The following is a 20,349-nucleotide window of genomic DNA, read 5'->3' on the forward strand; positions in this document are numbered from 1 at the left end:
TGTGTGCTTTATTTCAGTCAACATTTATTTGTGACATTTGTCTGTGTAGAACTTGGTGGCTTATTCTCATTGTTGAATACTGTCCTCACGTATGATTGCACCACCATTGACTTACCCATTCTTAAACTGATAGACAAATAAGTTGTTCCCATTTTTTTGTTATTTCTAGCAATGTTGTTAGGAGCATTTCTATACAAGTTTTTTTGGGGGGGAGGGTATGCATATTTGTGTGCATATCTATTGAGCATCACATGGGAGTACAATTGCTGGTTCATTGGGAGTTGTGTGTTCAGCTTCATTAGATATTGCTTAACGGTTTGGCACAATGATTTTACAAATGTACTGTCCCTCAGCATCAAATGAGAATTCTGCTGCTGCACATCACTGATACCATTTTATTTCTATTATTGGTTTTATAAAGCAGGCCAATGCAAAAAGAACAGGTCTTTTAAAAAAATTATCTTTTATTTATTTGAAGGGCAGGAAGACAGAGACAGAGAGGTCTTCCATCTGCTTGTTTACTCCCCAGATGCCTGGTTGAAGCCAGGAGCCCAGAACCCTGTCTGGGTCTCCCAGATGGGTGGCAGGGACCTAAGTATTTGCATCATCACCTGCTTCCTCCCAGGGCATGCAGGAAGCTGGGATCACAAGTGGAATGGGGACATGAACCCAGACATTCCAGTAAGAACTGAGGGCATCCCAAGCCGTATAACTGTTGTGCCAAACAACCACCTCATTAACCCTTTAGATATGAATTGTGCTTCAACTTATCAATTCTGAAGAATACGCAGTGGTGCCTTGTGATTTGAATTTGCATGTTCACAATTGGTTTTTCATACCATGACCTGATAATCCTGTAAACTTATTAAATGCAATGGTTAATTCTAATAGTTTGCCTTTGTTCTCCCACATACTCATGTCATTTGAAAATGATAGTTTCATTTCTTTTCAATTCTATAGGTGTTGTGTTTATTTTTCTTCCCAGCACCCCTAGTACAATGATGAATAGAAGTGATGACAGCCAGCATTCTTGCCTCACTTTCAATTATACAGGGAAGGATGTCAATATTTCATCATGAAGTATAATGCGCAGTGTGAATTCTTTGTGGATACTTATATTGAAATTAAGAACACTTCATTCTATTGCTATTTTCTGACAGTTTGTTTCAGGTCATGAGATGTTAAATTTTATGGGAGCTCTCTGTGCCCATGAGACAATCATTCCACATTTATTTTTTTCTTCCTGTTAATGTGAGAATTGCACTGACTGATTTTTTTATGTTAAGCCATGCTTACCATCCTGAAATAAGACACATTTGGGCATAGTATGCTTTTATGCCATTTTTATGCATAACTTGATATGATAATATTTTATCTCCTTCAATTTACAATTGAATTTGAAAATACTTTTTGTTTTTGTATTGTAGTCTCCAAAGTCTTGTGTAGTGCATTTGTTATGCAGTGCATTAGTCAGCTTTTCATTACTTTAAAACACTCAGGATCTTCTCGAAAAGGAGAAGGTTTACTTTGGCTTAAAGTGTGAAGGTGCAGGACCATGCAGCCCCATCAGGCTGGTACCCGGTGGAGGTTGGCCATGGTGGAGCAGGTGCATAGGAACGGTCACACGGGGAGCCAGGAAGGAGAGAGAGAGACAGAGACAGAGCGCTAGGCTGAACTTGGCTTAAATAACAACATTCTTGAGAGAACTACCTTCTGAGGGCAAGGCACCAGGGACCTAAACACCCCCCACCAGAGGCCATAATTAGGTGAAGTTTCCACAGTTAATTCATCAGCCTTCAGTGTAAGACTTCAGAGCTTACACATCTACACAAGTTTGGGGAGCCATGTCCTGCTCCATCCATAACATGTGCTTATGTTCAAGTTGCAGACTGCCCCCTTTAGAAATAGCTCTCTTTCACCAGGGACTGCATATTTCTCTGATGGCATTTTCTTTGCTTATTTGTACCTCTGTTCAGTCTTAGGAGTCCAGCCACTGAAGTGCCATAAGCACCTGTCCTGAAAGTCTCTGGAGGAGGCCAGCTTCTTTCCCCACAGCAGTTTGCCAATCCCTACTGGGCTATGGAAGCTAATTGTCTCCTGCCGACCTCAGCTGCAAATCCTCTCCCAGCCCCAGGATTAGGGAAGATTCAGCCCAACTGCTCTTCTTCCCTGCAGGTCCTCAGCAACCAGAGACAAAAGGAGGTAATCCTCAGAAAAGCCTCTCATATCTGTGAATCTTCACAAGCCACGGTCGTTCCATGAGCCAGCTCTGTGTATAACCCAACTCAGCACCCTCTGAGTGCAAGACAGGAAAAGGCTAGCAAGATGCCTCTCCACATGGTCCCTAGCAGAACCTAAGTTCTTTGTGTTGTTTAAGGCCAGTAGCCAAATCCGGAAGCCAGAGAGTCTGTGTTGCCTAAAAGTAGTTGGGGTGGGATGCGGCAAATGCATTTAGGCTGCCATCTTCCCAGACCACCCCCACATTTTCAGCACTTTATTCTTAAAGATATATTTACTTATTCAAAGTGGAGAATGACAGAGAGAGAGAGAGAGAATATTCTGTCCACTGGTTCACTCCCCTAATGGCTGCAATGGCCAGGGCTATTCCAGATGGAAGCCAGGAGCCCAGAACTCCATCCTAGTGTCCCACGGTGGGTGGTTAGAGGCCCAAGTACTTTGGCATCTTCTACTACTTTCCCAGGGAGCTTGTTGGGAAGTGGAGCAGATGGGATTTGAACTGGTACTCTACTATGGAATGAGGGCATTGCAGGCAACAGCTTACCCTGTTGCACCACAGCACTGACCACACTTTCCAGCACTTCTTAAATGCACCTGCTAAATCTCAAAGGATAGGAGCAAATCTATATCCAAATGCAGTTCCCACATTTGTTTTGTCAAATCATTTCTTCTTTTTTCTTCTTTGTTAAAGTAATTTTTTAAAGATTTATTTATTTTGAAAGGCAGAATTACAGGGAGGCAGAGGCAGAGAGACAGAGGCCTTCCATCCGCTGGTTTACTCCCCAGATAGCCTCGATGGCTGGAGCTGAGCCTATCTGAAGCCAGGAGCCAGGAGCTTCTTCTGGGTCTCCCACACAGGTGCAGAGGCCCAAGGACTCAGGCCATTTTCTACTGCTTTCCCAGGCCATAGCAGAGAGCTGGATCAGAAGTGGAGCAGCCATGAATTGAACCAGTGCCCATGAAGATACCAGCACTGCAGGCAGCGGCTTTACCCGCTACACCACAGTGCTGGTCCCTGTTATTTTTTAAGAAAAGCCTGGATAGTATCCTTTCTCCTCTATGTCCCTAAAATGTAAGGACATTGCCTTCATTAGCCACAATGCCACTATCACATCTGACAAAGCTAACAATTCTTCAGAACCATCTTATACCACATTCAAGTGCTCCCAATTGTCCCAACAATACTTATATAGATTATTCAAATTAGGATAAAATCAAAGCCCACCGATTGCATTTGGTGGTTGTGATTTCTAAGTATCTTAATTGAGCTGGATTCTCCTTCTTCCTGTTGTACTGCTCTTGGCTTGCCCCATAAGCCAGAGCAGCTTTCCTCTACAACGTCCCATGTTCTAACTTTCTTTGCTTCCTTGCAGTTTTGTTTAATTTCCTTCTTCATCTCTTAGTGTTTTCCCAAGAGGCTTGGTTAGACTCAGGTTTGTTGGTTTGCTTATTTGTTTATTTAGGCAAGAACCCATTACAGTTGGTGCTTCATATTGTATTTCATCAGAAGGCACCTAATGTCTGGTTTCCATTTTTAGGGATGCTAAGTTTGGTCAAAGGGTGCAGGTGGTGACAGACTGATCCATCCATTATAATTCTCCACTGACCAATCATCAAGTGGTGTTATCCTTTGATGACTCTTACATGACACAATTATTTCACTGGGGGTGGCAAAGTTTTAATTCTCTATCATTCTCCATTCATCTCTTAGCTAGAACCCTCTGGTAATAATTTTCTCCCTTTAATTAGGGATATTGAGTATACAGAAAGGCAAGCTCAGTGCCAATTTTTTTCCTTTCCTTTTTTTTTTTTTTTTTGACAGGCAGAGTGGACAGTGAGAGAGAGACAGAGAGAAAGGTCTTCCTTTTGCTGTTGGTTCACCCTCCAATGGCCGCCGCGGTAGGCGCGCTGCAGCCGGCGCACCGCGCTGATCCGATGGCAGGAGCCAGGTGCTTCTCCTGGTCTCCCATGGGGTGCAGGGCCCAAGCACTTGGGCCATCCTCCACTGCACTCCCTGGCCACAGCAGAGAGCTGGCCTGGAAGAGGGGCAACCGGGACAGGATCGGTGCCCCGACCGGGACTAGAACCCGGTGTGCTGGTGCCACAAGGTGGAGGATTAGCCTAGTGAGCCGCGGCGCCGGCCAATTTTTTTCCTTTTCACCAACTGAAATGGAAGTCCTTTCAAATGAGCTGGGGCATTCTCTCTCTCTCTCTCTCTCTCTCTCTCTCTCTCTCTTCCTTATAGCCAATTTAATGAACATATTTTTCTTCTTAGTGCTCAAATTGTGCACCTTTTGCCTTTGGTTCTAAACCTGCTTCTCTTTTTGTCCACACTGAAAGCTTTGCCTACTAATAACATCAAACTAATTGTTCATTTCTATTATCCTACCACAAGTAAAAGTTTCTAAACACTAGTAACAATATATCTGTTTAAATTAGACTAGTGAATTAAATTTAATATTTGCTTTCACCACTATTTGTCTTTCTATTTCAGTAACAATGTATATATAATCAAAATATTATGTTTTAAAATCACTTAAAGCAATTCTTTTATGCCCATCCACAACTTTATACACATTAAGATTCATTTATGATAGTATGCTTTTAGTTTTTAAACTTTTATTTATGAATTGTCTCCAAAATCAAAGTTCTATAGCAGGGGCCAGCACTGTGGCACAGCGAGTTAAAGCCCTGGCCTGCAGTGCTGGCATCCCATATGGGCGCCGGTTCGAGTCCAAGCTGCTCTGCTGATCCATTTCTGATCCAGCTCTCTGCTATGGCCTGGAAAAGCAGTAAAAGATGACCCAAGTTTTTGGGCCCCTGCACCCACATGGGAAGACGCAGAGGAAGCTCCTGGCTCCTGGCTTCGGATCAACTCAACTCTGGTCACTGCGGATGGAAGTCCTCTCTCTCTGGCTCTACCTCTCTCTGTAACTCTTTCAAATAAACAAAATAAATTTTTTTTTTAAATCTATATAGCAGATTTCTTTTTCTTTAACTTTTATTTAGTAAATATAAATTTCCAAAGTACAGTTTATGGATTACAATGGCTTCCCCCCCCCATAACTTCCCTCCCATTCACACCCCTCCCATCTGCCGCTCCCTCTCCCATTCCATTCACATCAAGATTCATTTTCAATTATCTTTATATACAGAAGATCGATTTAGTATATATTAAGTAAAGATTTCATCGGTTCGCACCCACACAGAAACATAGAGTGTAAAGTACTGTTTCAGTACTAGTTATAGCATTACTTCACATTGGACAACACATTAAGGACAGATCCCACATGAGGAGTAAGTACACAGTGACTCCTGTTGTTGACTTAACAGTTTGACACTCTTGTTTATGGCGTCAGTAATCTCCCTAGGCTCTAGTCATGAGTTGCCAAGGCTATGGAAGCCTTTTGAGTTTGCCAACTCCGATCTTATTTAGATAAGGTCATAGCCAAAGTGGAAGTTCTCTCCTCCCTTCAGAGAAAGGTACCTCCTTCTTTGATGGCCCCGTTCTTTCCACTGGAATCTCACTCACAGAAATCTTTCATTTAGGTCTTCTTCTTTTTTTTTTTTTTCAGAGTGTCTTGGCATTGCATGCCTAAGATACTCTCATGTGCTCTTCATCCAGATCTGAATGCCTTAAGGGCTGATTCTGAGGCCAGAGTGCTATTTAGGACATATGTATATAGCAGATTTCACTCAAGAGAAATCTTACAGTCCTATTCCCTTACTTTTTTTTTAAAAAAAAGATTTATTTATTTTATTTATTTGAAAGACAGAGTTACATAGAGAGGTAGAGACAGAGAGAGAGGTCTTCCATCTGCTGATTCACTTTCCAGATGGCCACAATGGCCAGAGCTGTGCTGATCTGAAGCCAGGAGCCAGGAGCTTCTTCTGGGTCTCCCACACGGGTGCAGGGGCCCAAGCACTGGGGCATCTTCCACTGCTTTCTCAGTCCATAGCCAAGAGCTGGATCAGAAGTGGAGCAGCCAGAACACACTGGCGCCTATATGGGATACTGGTGTCTCAGGCAGTGGCTTAACCCGCTGTCACAATTCTCCCTTTGTTACAGATTTAAGTTGCAAGGTCTTTTCCTAGTTTGCGTAGCTATGTTTTCCAAGTCTGCATTCACTGGAAGCCCCTGCATCATAACGCAGATCCCTGCGCTCTGCACCTGGCAGTGGCCGTGAGTGCAGAGCCCCCACATTCAGCGTGATGACAGGGCCTGGCAGCAATGTCGCCATCTGGCCAGTGCAGGTCTTGTGAGTGACCCCAGTGGTTCTCTCCCCAGTCCTCAGCGTTTCTACGCTTTGTGCCCCTACCTTGGCAGGCTATGAATCTGGAGTCTAATTTCCAAGTGGCAAGGCAAACATCTAGCTGTTAATCTCAGTGCAAGGATAACTTTAAAACAAGACATGTTTCCTCAGGGGAGTTCCTAGCCAGACGTGAGAGCAGAGCCGTGGACCCTGGCAGAGGGCTTCTCAACCACAGTCCTCAAGGTCGTCACAGGGTTTCGGTCTAGGCAACCCAGCCGTGGACAGGCACAGGCTACATCCAGGGGACCCTCTGTGCACTGATGGCTCCAGGAATCTGCAATGTGGCTTCAGGTGGTACGGGGGGAGGTGACAGGGCCCTAGCCAACATGCTGCTGGGGCTAGCGTGGCTGAGTTCCATTTTCCAGGCCAGATCTCTCGGTCCTTTGCCCACCGTCATCGTCACTGAGTCTGAGCTGACCCACCTCAAGATGAGAACTTCTGTCTGTCGAGTCACAAGGCCCTCCTGGGTCACAGGTGTGGCTTTGACTGGAGTCCATGTCCTAGCCAATAAGAGTGTGTCTCGTGGTTGCACCAGGGATGCGTCAAGTCCAGCAACTCCAGCCTGGACGCTCACTTCCATTGCCAGAGGCTCCAAGCGGCAGAATCATTAGTCACAGGATTCTGTGACTCCCATTCTCTCCAGGAGGCGTCTCCTGATGCAAATCATTGCCTCTGCACTCACTGGAGGGATGACAAGCACACAACGTGTCCATTCCTGCCATATGTAGGAGGTGCTGCAACAGTGCTAACTGTATGCCTTGTTAGGAAAATGAGTGTCAGATGCCTGTCGTAAGGGATGCACCTGTTTCTGCTTGGGTTCAAGGCAGAAGAAACTACCCAGCAAGCTGAACAGGGCAAGTTGAGTGTAAGGAACTAGGAAACTGAGACGGTCATTGTGGCACAGTGGGTTAAGTCGTGGCTTGGGACACCCGCAGCCGCTATCAGAGTAGCAGTTCAAGTCCTAGCTACTCCCCTGCCAATCCAGCACTGTGATCATGCACCTGGTAAGCAGAAAATGACAGGCCAAGTATTGACTCCTTGCCACGCATATGGGAGATGGGGATGGAGTCCCTGGCTCTGGGCTTCAGCCTGGCCAGCGCCAGCTGTTGCAGACATTTGGGGAGCGAACCAGCAGAGAAAGATCTCTCTCTCTCTCTCTGTAACTTTGCTTTCTGATAGATAAGTACATATTTTTTTCCCCCAAAAGGGAATTATCTGGGTAAAGAGAGAAAGGAACAATTTACTACAGAGAAAAATAACTGTTTGGGGCAAAAAGCCTTGCTTAAGTTTTCATTATTATTACAATTACTTTAATTTAAAATGATTAAACCAAGTACATGGGGAAAATGACACTATAAATAAGGAATATTTATAGGAATGAGTGATAATCTAAATACAGTGATTAAAGTTCGGTGGCACTAAAGCATTTATAAGTGATGTATGATCCTGCAGCACTCCATCTTGCCAGGAGCGCTAAAAAAAGAAAGGCTATCTTTGGGTTGCTGTCAATTTCCAGGCTATCCGCTAATGCTGAAGGTTTTGAGTGGTTGGGATAACTCGCCGTGCGTTTCCGATGAGAATCACCTCATCCTGGGACACATGACACCGAAAGCTTTAGTGAAATGTGCATTTGGCCACACTCTCCTCCTCTTAAGTGAAAGGAATGTCACACTTCTGCGCTCTCTCCTGTTTATCCAGGCTTCTCAAAGAGCCGGTGCAAGATCAGACCCCTGATCTCCATGCGTGTGCAGCTGAGTATTTCCAGTCTTCTTGTGTATGTATTGAAGCATGCCGCAGCCTTTTCCTTCGGGAGAAGTTGCTGTGTTGTTCTAATACCTAGAGTGATTCATGCATCTGGAATGAAAAGATGATCCCACATCGGAGCCACTGATAATGCCATCGTTACCGCTGTGCTGGGAGAGAACCAAGGCTGTAACTGAATCAGCTGATCTTTAGCACACGTGTAAAGCACTTAAGCCACCCGGCAATTCAGGGTTTCAACTTGCAGCGACCTGACGATTGAATTCTGATTTCCACTCAGAGTTTTCTATTAACATTGTGAGAAAGGATTAGTAAAATATTGACTTGTAAAAATCCTTGGAAACTACTTGATCGGTGCAATTAAAGTCTCTTAATGAAAAAACTTGAGGATTTTCATTCCCATTTACTTTTATTATATTTGGAGTTTTCTTTAAAAATTAACTATTTTTTAGGACAGTTTTAGGTTCAAAGGAATATTGAGGGGGAAATGTAGAGAATTTCCATATGCCCCAAGCACCATGTCCCACTCCCTCCCCAGGTTCCCTCATCAACACTTCTCGGAGAGCGGCAAGATGGCGGAATAGAAATGGAGCACACTGATTGTCTGGGAAGAGACAGTTTAATAAAAGTGGAGATACTACAGGTTCAAGGAAGAGTAGGGGAAGAAACAGCAGAGGAAACTCTTCTGGAACTAGTGATTCACAGTGGACCTGTGTGGAGAGCGTGGGAGCCCAAGTTCGGGACACCAGTGGCAGACTCAACACACCAGCGCTGGAACGCGAGGTGAGCCGAACCTCAATAGCCCGAGACACCAGCGGGAAAATGGAAAGAAGAGACTAGAGGGAACGAGGCTTGAAACTCCGTGGGGAAAAGTTCACCAGGCTGACTAGAAGAGAGAGAGGGAAAAAAAAGTGACCAATACGGACACGAGTTTCTCTCTCTCCGCTCACCCCTCAAAGGCAAGCAAGACAAAGAGCAGGCGCCATTTTGGACATACGTCATAAGCAGGGCGACCTCAGGTCTGCACTGGCCCTGAGCCTAGCAGAAAAACCTGACTCTGGGGGTGTGAAATAACAGGAGATTAGGATCTAACTAGGCAACCCAGTGGGAAACTGTAGGAGAATTGGAGCCCACACCCAGGGCAGCAGAGATTCCTTGTGTGGTCCTTGGGAAAGAGCTTCCGATCTCTGGCTCCTGTGGGTATATCATTCACCTGCTAACTACCTCCAATTACATTCAGCTGTGTGGAATTACTTCCCTCTTGAATCAAAAAAAAAAAAAAAAGAATGAAAGAAAGAGAGATTTACCACGCCTAACCTGGGAGTGTCACCTTTGACACACCCTCAAACCTGAGGAACCAAACAGAGCTCTCAGGCAACACTCATCTCAAGCCTCTGAGGCTCCACCAAAAGCAGACAGTCCACTTAATATAAGCCATAGTATAACAAGAAAAGAAACCAAATATCTCCAACATGCCAAACAACAAATGCAAAACCGAGGTAACAAGAAAAGGAAGACACTATGATGCCCGTAAATGATAAAGACACCCCAATTCGAGATTATGAAGATGATGAGATAGAAGAAATGCAAGAAGCAGATCTCAAAAAATTGATAAGAACATTAAGAAGTTCTCAAAAACAAATTCTTGAACTACAGAAATCCTTAATGGACAAGATACAAAATCTCTCTCATGAAAATGAAATATTAAGGAGGAATCAAAATGAAATGAGACAACTAGTAGAACAAGAAACTGTGATAGTGACGAGAAATCATAATGAAATGAAGAATTCAATAAATCAAATGACAAACACATTAGAGAGCCTTAAAAACAGAAAGGGTGAAGCAGAAGAGAGAATATCGGACTTAGAAGACAGAGAACAGGAAAGGAAACAGGCAAACCAAAGAAAAGAAGAGGAAATTAGAAATCTAAAAAATATTGTCGGGAATCTACAGGATACTATTAAAAAACCGAACATTCGGGTTCTAGGAGTTCCTGAAGGCATGGAGAGAGAGAAAGGATTAGGAGGCCTGTTTAGTGAGATACTAGCAGAAAATTTCCCAGGTTTGGAGAAGGACAGAGTCATCTTAGTAAAGGAAGCTTATAGAACCCCTAATAAACATGACCAAAAGAGATCCTCACCACGACATGTTGTAATCAAACTCACCACAGTGAAACATAAAGAAAAGATCCTAAAATGTGCAAGAGAGAAATGTCAGATTACTCTTAGAGGATCTCCAATTAGACTCACAGCAGACTTCTCATCAGAAACCCTACAAGCTAGAAGGGAATGGCAAGACATAGCCCAGGTACTAAGAGAGAAAAACTGCCAGCCCAGAATGTTATATCCTGCAAAGCTCTCATTTGTGAATGAAGGTGAAATAAAGACTTTTCATAGCAAACAGAAACTGAAAGAATTTGTTGCCACTCATCCTGCCCTGCAAAAGATGCTTAAAGATGTGTTACACACAGAAACACAGAAACATGGTCACCAATATGAAAGAAGGTAAAGGAAGGAAACCTCACAGCAAAAGATCACAGGAAGCTCAATTTCTCTTTGACATAGAATTAAAATCTGATTCTCTGTTAAAGCAATGTGTTAAAGTAATCTATTATGTTCTGTTGATGTCTGTTACATTCTAATTGTTCAAAAACAGCTGAATTTTTATTAAGAGCTATGGGTTATTTAAATATGTGCTTATTTTCAAAGATTTGAATAATCACCTTGTAACAATGATCAAATTTGGTCTATGTTATGTCATGATTTTAAGGAATCTTATTTCAACCAGATATTTTGGATTTTGAGCCTTCTTGGCATTCTTGACAGGCATTCAAAAAATCAAAGTTTCAAACAATCTGGCCTCTAAAATTTCCAGTAAATCCTGGACTTTGATTTTTCCAGTTTGGGCCCAACTGAAAAAATCGAAGGACCTATGTCTCTCATCTTATAGAGACACCAACTAATCAGTCTATTTGGATTATATTAGAAGTACTGTCAAGATGTGACATGGTACTAAATTTTAAGTTTCTATAATGGAAAATGATATTAATACAAATGTTTGAGAATTAAAAAGTCTAATGATCTTGTGTTACTAGACATGATAGTTATCTTAATGAGAAAGCCCCAGAGGCCTAAAGGGTTAAATACTTGTAAAATCCTACAGGTGCCTTCAAAAATACTGTGAAGTAAGCAAGTGCCTCTTGTTGGTTGATGAGTTTATAATTTTAAACATGGCGACTTAAAGTCTTTTGTCATCCACAGTTATATATGATGTGCTGCTCCTAAAACTAAAGCGTTGTTGGTTCTGTGTTTAGCTGTCCTCCTATAGGTTCCTATGGACTTTTTCCAGCCACTTTTATTGTATTCAGTACTTTGGGTTGGCTCTGTAAACAGATGAAGCCAATAATGTATTAACAGTACCAACTGAGAGAAAGTATGGTTAACTGAGGTTACTAAAAACAAAAAGCAATTCAAATCAATTGGCAATCTACAAAAAGAGTTAAAAATTTTAAAAGCTATTATTAAAATTGCTATATTGGTCTATTATGTTATGTTATATGTGTGTACATATTGTATTTCAACATGGGAAAATTTTATTAAGAATTTATTTTAATTGGCTTATAGATAAGATTGTCCATAAATTTAAGCTGCTAAAATTAATCAAAGATACATTTTAATTCATGTGACCTGAATCTCTGCATCATATGTTTTATACTTGTTGGTAGAAATAAACTAAAAACATTTTATATGGTTGTGCTTAAGTTTACTGGTTAAACAAACTACATCATGTTAGATATTTAAGAGGTGTCTTCAAATACATGATTCTTAAAATTTATAGAAGGCATTGGACCTTCTGGTAAATGTTTTCTTAAGTTGTTATCTAATGGTTGAAACTGTTTGTTAAGTATTCATGTACTATTGCTAGTGTCAGCAAGCGATCTAGGACTTGCTCCCTCATTTCTCTATTCTAAGCCCAACTTGTTCTTTCATTTCTCTATTCTCTTCAAGGTAGGAGACTAATTCTATTATAAAGGAATCTGTAGGATGCACAATTTAATCTTTAGACCTTATAAAAGAGATGGCTAACGTTTTTCTGTAATAGCATAGCCCAAAATAAGAACTTAAATAATAATCTCATAGCTAGATTTACTTTGCCATCAGTGAAGTAAACAGTAAGTAGAAAAAACCTCCCTTTCAGACCAAAGGGAAAGAAAGTTTTAAAGTGAGAATATAATTTTCCTCATGGGCATTGTCTACCTTAGAAAAACTACTACAGAACATGCCTGTGACTATAGACTTGTAGTTCAGGCCACCGAAGATTAGAGATGGGACTTGGGCACTCCCTTGACTTGCATCCTCTGGTCTGCTTTAACACAAACCAGGAGGAAAAGAAAGCTCGGCATCAGAAGCAATGGGTGGCAGGCCTATTAATGGCTGATCTGTATAGTGATCTGCCCTCAAGGAGACCCAACAGGCCAGTCCACTGCAGTGGCTTTCAAAGTGGTAAGCCTGGGCTTCAGCAGAAGTCAGCTTGTGAAGAGCCCTGGCAGCTCTGCCAAGAGTTGGATCACTGGAAATGGACCTGCCCTGGAGTCGAAGGATGCCCAGGTCAGAGCCACAGATCTTATTGGCTCTAAGCTGAAAAGCCCTTCACTCAGCCCAACTTCCAAAGTGACCACTGCAGCTGAGGGGACGGCCAAGTAGGGTCAGCAACATTGCAGGCAGAACTGTAAATTTCTTGTTAGAGATGCCACCTGCCTTCACCTGGCCAGCTCTCCTCCCAGGCCAGCTAAGTAATGAAAGTCAACAGAGTGCCTTCCCCTAGGAGGTTCACACCTCCCTTAGGATATACCCCATGTGAAGAGATAGATAGGTCTGGGCCTCTTAACTTACAAGGCCTAAAGCCCAACAGATTATTATCAAGCCCCTTCTGTCAGGTTCTATTTGCCTCTCAATCAGAAAACTTAATTGTAGCTTAGACAGAACCTTTCTTAGCTCCTCTAATAATGACTCTGTCCTTTGTTCTAGACCCTGTCTAGTGCACTTGGGCCTCATTCCTTCGTAATCATAACCTCTACTCTACCACCAATGGCTCTACTCCCAACCTGTGTGTACTGATGATCCTCTTCCACACTTAATGCTGTATAATTGTTCAGACCTGGTTAATGCCACTCTTAGGATCATTGGTTACTACCCTCACCCTGTCTTTTATGACCTTGTCTAAATATGATCAGAGTCGGCGAACTTGGAAGGCTTCCATAGCCTTGGCAATTCATCACGACAGCCTAGGGTGGTTACTGGTGCCATAAACTAGAGTGTCAATTAGTTGGGTCAACAACAGGAGTCACTGTGCACTTGCTTCTCATGTGGGATCTCTGTCCTTAATGTTCTGTACATTTTGATTTAATGCTATAACTAGTACTCAAACAGTATGTTTCACTTTGTGTTTCTATGTGGGTGCAAACTGTTGAAATCTTTACTTAATATATACTAAATTGATCTTCTGAATATAAAGAATTGAAAATGAATCTTGATGTGAATGGAAGGGGAGAGGGAACAGGAGAGGGGAGGGTTGCGGGTAGGAGGGAAGTCATGGGAGGGGGAAGCCATTGTAATCCATAAGCTGTACTTTGGAAATTTATATTCATTAAATAAAATTTAAAAAAAAAACACTTCTCACCAACACCACCTTCTTGTTACAATTGGTGGACCTACAGTAATGCATCATCACCCAGAGTGTGCGGTTCACCTTAGGGTTCACTCATAATTTCCTACATTCTATGGGTTTTGGTAAATGTGTTCGTCATCACAGTGTCATACAGAGTATTTTGCACTACGAACCCTCTCGATTCTGTCAGTTTCTCCTTTTCTCCCCACCATCCCGGCTTCTCGGTCACCATAGTTTTACCTTTCCCAGCATGTCATATAGTTGGAATCATACACCCTGTAGCCCTTCTATAAGGCTTCGTTCACTCAGTAGCATGCATTTAAGAATCCTCCATGTCTTTTTATGGTTTGGTGGCTCATTCCATTGTCTGTATACGTCAGTTTATTTATCCCTTCATCTACTGAGGGGCATCTTGATTGCTTCCAAGTTTTAGCAATTATAAATAAAGATGCTGAAAACATCCATGTGCAGGGTTTAGCATGGATGTAGGTTTTCAGCTCATTGGGATAAGCCCCCAGGTATCACATGCTGGGTCATATGATAGGAATATGCTTGGTTGTGTAAGAAAGCACCAAGCTACCTTCCAAAGTAGCTGAACCATTTTGCATTCTCACCAGCAGTGGTAGAGACTTCTCATTGCTTCATTTCCTTGTTGGGACTTGGCATTGCCAGTGCTGTGGATCTTGGCCATTCTGATAGTTCTGTAGTAGAATTTCATTTTAATTTGCAGTTCCCTAATGACATATAATGTTGGGCATCTTTCTTGTTTTAAAAAATTATTTATTTGAAATACAGAATATCAGAGAGGGAGGGAGAGACAGAGAGAGAGAGAGAGAAAGAGAGAGAGAGAGAGAGAGAAATTCCATTCACTGGTTAGCTCCCCAAATGGAAGCAATGGCCATGGCTGGGCCAAGCTGAAGTTAGTTGAGTGGAACTCCATTAGGGCCTCCCAGATGGGTGCAGGGGCTCAAGCTCTTGGGCGTCTTCCACTGCTTTCCCAGAGGCATTAGCAGGAGCCAGATCAGAAGCAGAGCAGCTGGGACTTGAACCAGCACTCTGATACGGGATGCTGGTGTCCCAAGCAGCAGCTACAATTAACTCCCCATGCTACAATGCTGACCTCCTGGACGTCTTTCCATATGCTTACTTTTCATCTGAATATCTCCTTTGGTGAGATCTTTGTTTAGATCTTTTTACCCATTTTTTTTTTTTAATTTTAGCTGTTTGTCTTCTTCTTGCTGAGTTTTAAGTGTCTTATACATTTTGGCTAACAACCCTCTATCAGGTATGCCTTTTGCAAATGTGTTCTCCCAAACTGTGGTGCGTCTCATGATGGTTTTTGCAGAAAAAAAATTTTTCATTTTAATGACATCTGGCTCCTTGCTTCTGTCATGGATGCAGTCTGTTTCGTTTGAGTCATTATTTTTCTTACCATTCCGATGAAGATTGCTGTCCTGTAAACACCCTGCTGTCCTCAGAGAGGTGGCCAGCAGGGAGGGACATCTCCCCTCCTTGCTCTGTCCCCAGTGTTGACGGTAAAAATTTTTCCCTGTTTTCTTTCATCTCCTGCTTGACATTTTCCTTTGACAAAACTAAATGCAGCCACAGTTAGCTTTAACAGAATATCGAAGACAACAGAAAGCAGAGAGAGAGAGAGAGAGAGAAATGAATATGGAGATAGAACCAGAAAACTCCAGTGAGTAACCCGGGCACCTGGGGTTTGACATGTTCCGGCCTGCAGGCCTGGCCGCAGGGTGGCTAGAGTCCAGAAGGCTTGTTATGACTGCTGCTGGTTGACGTAAGATAGAAAGGGAAGGGGGCAGGAAGAGCAGGAAGGGTAGGGAAAGAGCAGAGAGAGGGAGGCAGGAGAAAGGCAACACATGCAGTGCCGAAGTTGCTGGTTTACCTTGCTGAAGATCTGCTGGTGACCTGTGGGAAGAGAGGTGTCACTGGCAAATGTCCTAGCCAGGTGGTTTCTGACAGCTCCTGTAGCCTCTACCCCACTGCCCACAGAGTATTTGGAGCTGCCTGTACCAACTGCAGGGAAAGATGTTGAGAAAGAGACCATTTCGTTAACCTCTTTCAATAGACTTATTCCATGGTATCTTGGCACTTTTTTTATATGAAATTGGGGTACATTTTAAATTAGCCTATCTAAGTTTTTGTTCTTACTGTATAAGAACACTAGCTTTGTACAAGATCCACAACTTTGATGAACTCTTTCATTAGCGCTAACAGTTTGTCTAGAGAACTTACTGAATATTCTATGTAGAAAATCATTCAGTCCACAAGCATGAGAATTTTATTTCTTCTTTTCAAATCTTATATTTCCTATTGCATTTTTGTCTTTATTGTACTTTCTAGACCCTCAGGAAAAAGATAAATAGGAAAAGTGATAACAGACAGCTTTGTCTTTCCCCTGTCTTTATTTCCTTTCATCTAAATTGTGTGTTGTGAACTTTCAGTGGATCCATTCCATTTTGTCATGTTTGTGTTTGCTTAAAAATTTCATGCTCAAGGACAGCGTTGTGGCATAACACGAAAAGCTGTTGCCTGTGACGTAGGCATCCCACATGGGCACCAGTTCAAGTCCCAGCTGCTTCATTTCTGATCCAACTCCCTGCTAATGTGCCTGGGAAAGCAGCAGAAGATGGCCCAAGTGCTTGGGCCCTAGTACCCACATGGGAGACCTGGAAGAAGCTCCTGGCTCCTGACTTTGGCCTGGATCAGCCCTGGTTGTTGTGGTCATTTGGGGAGTGAACCAATGAATGGAAGATCTCTCTTTCTGTCTCTCTCTAACTCTGCCTTTCAAATAAATACAATAAATCTTTTTTTTTAGGAGAGAATTTTATTTAAAAGTGTCATCTTCAACTGCAAGGATGTCCATTAAACATCACAATTAAACATGCCAAAGGAGAAGCCATGTTGTCAAAATGCCCACTTAACCCACCCAAACATCTCAAACTCACCCTTTGCTGACCTTCTATAACCCCATTTTTTTAACGTTTTTTTTTTCTTTTTTTTTAAACAAGAGAAAGTAGACAGATACATGTTGGTAAATGCTAACTGTCCGTATTCACATAGAGACACAGTGTAATCTCTGAGCCCAGTATACAGAGAAAGGAGGAGAAAAGCTAGAATTCTATGCACTACCACACAGGGGCCTGGCACCCTCCAGCTTCCAGCAGAGCCAGGAGCAGGAGGGTTTCTTTTTCCCGCAGAGCACGGTGGTGTTGATTCCATACAGTTTTTGTCGAGACAAGAGGGATAAAATGAATTTGGAACAGAAAGGGGTAGAGATTCTTTTCCCATTGTATTTTGCTTCAGGTATTTTCCCCACAATAAGGTGAGAACCATGGTGTAGAGAAAAGAGACCTCAAAAACAGGGAGACTGAGCACAAGAGGGAAAAAATAAAAAGACGGCAATTTGCTCCCAGGGACTGGAGAAAATTAAAAAAAAAAAAAAAAAGTAAAGTTGGAATCCATCAGTGTTTTCTATTAGTCATCTTCTCCTTCATCCTCCTCCCCTTCTTCCCCTTCATCATCATCTTCGTCTTCCTCCCCTTCATCCTCGTCGCCTTCCTCATCAATGTCTTCCAAGCCTTCTTCTTCTTCATCATCATCATCATCTTCTTCTCCTTCCCCTTCTTCATCATCCATATCAGGAACCAAGTAGTCCTGTAATGGATTCGGCCAGATATCATCCTTGATCACCTCTCCTAACTCATCCGCACCTGCGTCAGAATGGTCAGTACACCAGGTGAAGAAGCTCTCTGGCTCCTCGTGCTGCCTCTTCCTGCTGGCTTTGTTCTGCGTTTGACTTGAACGTTTCGTCAAATCCTTTCCAGATTTCCATTTGATTTCGGTGGACTTTGAAGATGGATCACCACTCTCATTCAGATGAAATTCTTTGGAGAGAACTTTATTTTCAAAGTAAGGATTTTCATCAAAATAAAAATCTATTCTGTAACCTGATTTAATATCTTCAAATTCTGTCACTTCCACTCTGGTCAGATAATGCAGCGCCTCTTCATCCTCCTCCCCAAGCAGTGCAGACACTTGTGGATGGTTGACAAATGTTACCCAGAAATTTGGGATTTTGGCGATCAGTTCTGACTTCTGAAAAAATGGTTGGCGGAGTTTGTTATATTTCTGTTCTACTTTCAACATCTCCTCACTGGCTTGTTCATTAAGTCTGTCTATTTCATTCGGTACTTCATCAATATGTTCAATTGCTTCTTGTTGTTCTTTTTCTCCCGTCAACAAACCCCGAGAGGCCAATGTGTCCGCCGGCCTCGGGCCAGGAGCTGCTCTTGGCTTCTTCGTTTGAGGAAGGAGCAAAGATGGGCATTTGGGGGCCATGCTTCCAGGAAACGCTGACCCTAGCGCCAGGCAGGAGGAAGCTGTGAGGACCAATACAATAAATCTTTTAAAAATAATCATGGATGATGTGGACTGGTACCACATTTAAAAAAAAAATATTTATTTATTTGAAAGGCAGAGTTAGAGAGAGGCAGAGGCGGAGAAAGAGAGAGAGAGAGAGAGAGAGAGAGAGAGAGAGAGAGGTCTTCCATCTGCTGGTTCACTCCCCGAATGGCTGCAATGGTCAGAGCTGGGCTGATCTGAAGCTAGGAGTCAGGAGCTTCTTCTGGATCTCCCATGTGGTTACAGGGGCCTAAGCACTTGGTCCATCTTCCACTGCTTTCCCAGACCATAGCAAAGAGCAGGATAGGAAGTGGAGCAGCTGGGACTTGGACTGGCACCCATATGGGACGCCAGCACTTCAGGCAGTGGTTTTATCCACTATGCCACAGTGCCAACCTCATTGTACCACATTTTTTTTTTTGACAGGCAGAGTTAGACAGTGAGAGAGAGAGACAGAGAGAAAGGTCTTCCTTTTCTGTTGGTTCACCCCGCAAATGGCCGCTACGGCCGGTGTGCTGCGCTGATCTGAAGCCAGGAGCCAGGTGCTTTCTCCTGGTCTCCCAGGTGGGTGCAGGGCCCAAGGACTTGGGCCATCCTCCACTGCCTTCCCGGGCCATAGCAGAGAGCTGGACTGGAAGAGGAGCAACTGGGACAGAATCTGGCGCCCCAACTGGGACTAGAACCCGGAATACCAGCACCGCAGGGGGAGGATTAGCCAAGTGAGCCACGGTGCTGGCCTGTACTACATTTTTTAAAAGGCGTTTTTCTTCTCTAATCTGTGAATGGGAAGAATAGCAGGGCTAAACATTTTTCTCAACAATGAAGATAGTTTTTTTTATGATTACTTCAGTAATGCACATTCCTTGTAGAAAATGAAGCCAGTATGAGGGGCTTCAAAAAGTTGATGGAAAATAGAATTAAAAGGAAGTCTATTTTGGTGCATGAAATTTGTAACCCATGCATGGTTTTTTTCATAGCACACATTTTCCATTATTTTACCATGAGCTCACGTTTGAATAGGTATCAGACAGCTCTCTTATGGCACTTTAAATGCTCCTGCCCCTGCTCCAGCTGTGTCAGCCTGACCCATGAAAGCCTCAAGACCATCATCAACCAACTGGACAGCACCTCATGCACCTGTCCTGTATCCTGATGCCAAGCACCTCTAGTGCCAGGGCCTTGGGTACCCTGGGGAGCCTGCTGGTTCTTTTGCAAAAGCAACTGAGAAACACAGAGTTACACTCATGGGCTCCCCCATGACCATGAGCAAGCAGGAAAAACAGGAGCTGCTTCCTGCTTTGGTCCTCTGGGTGAGTAGTTCTGAGATGCCTCCCACAAAACTCTGAAGGTCCCAGAGTTCAGTCCCAGTGACCCAGAGCAGTGAGCAGCCAGAAAATGCACCCTTTTCTTGGCTTTCTCATCTTCCTTGTTTCTCTCCGCATTCCCTGGCACCATTTCTACATAAACCTCTCTGGAAGAGCCCAGACTAATTATCAAGAAAAACTACACAAAATATGACCACCTGGATACATTTCCCATTAACATTATAGTTACCTTCTAGTCATGTGAGGAATCATAACTGATTTTCTAATCTAGCTTCGATTATCATTATTATTACCATCATCATCATCATCGTTAATGTATCACCCTCTTTCTTCCACCTAATTCCCTCTTCGTTAACTCCCAAAAAAGTATGCTTTTTTTAAAAAAAAAAAAAAAGATTGATATATTTATTTGAAAGAGTTACAGAGGCAGAGAGAGAAAGTAAGAGAGAGGTCTTCTATCTGCTGGTTCACTCCCCAGATAGCTATAATGGTCAAACCTGGGCCGATCCGTAGCCAAGAGCCTGAAGCTTCTTCCAGGTCTCCCACATGGGTGCAGGGACCCAAGGACTTGTACCCCCTGATGGCCTGTTTTCCCAGGCCATAGCAGGGAGCTGGGTCAG

At 43.0% G+C, this 20,349-nt stretch overlaps 1 protein-coding gene across 1 annotated transcript; it reads right to left on the reverse strand.

Moving 5' to 3' along the window:
- Window positions 1-17,111: 17,111 nt before the first annotated feature.
- On the reverse strand, window positions 17,112-18,341 carry LOC133762248 (protein SET-like). The gene has a single exon (XM_062195259.1). It carries the CDS (start codon window positions 18,339-18,341, stop codon window positions 17,478-17,480), a length of 864 nt encoding a protein of 287 aa, XP_062051243.1. The 3' UTR covers window positions 17,112-17,477.
- Window positions 18,342-20,349: the final 2,008 nt, after the last annotated feature.

Source organism: Lepus europaeus, chromosome 6, assembly GCF_033115175.1.
Source record: "Lepus europaeus isolate LE1 chromosome 6, mLepTim1.pri, whole genome shotgun sequence".
NCBI lineage: Eukaryota > Metazoa > Chordata > Mammalia > Lagomorpha > Leporidae > Lepus > Lepus europaeus.

Coding starts and splice junctions, on each gene's coding strand:
- LOC133762248 (XM_062195259.1), bottom strand. CDS start 18,341: ATGGCCCCCAAATGCCCATCTTTGCTCCTTCCTCAAACGAAGAAGCCA.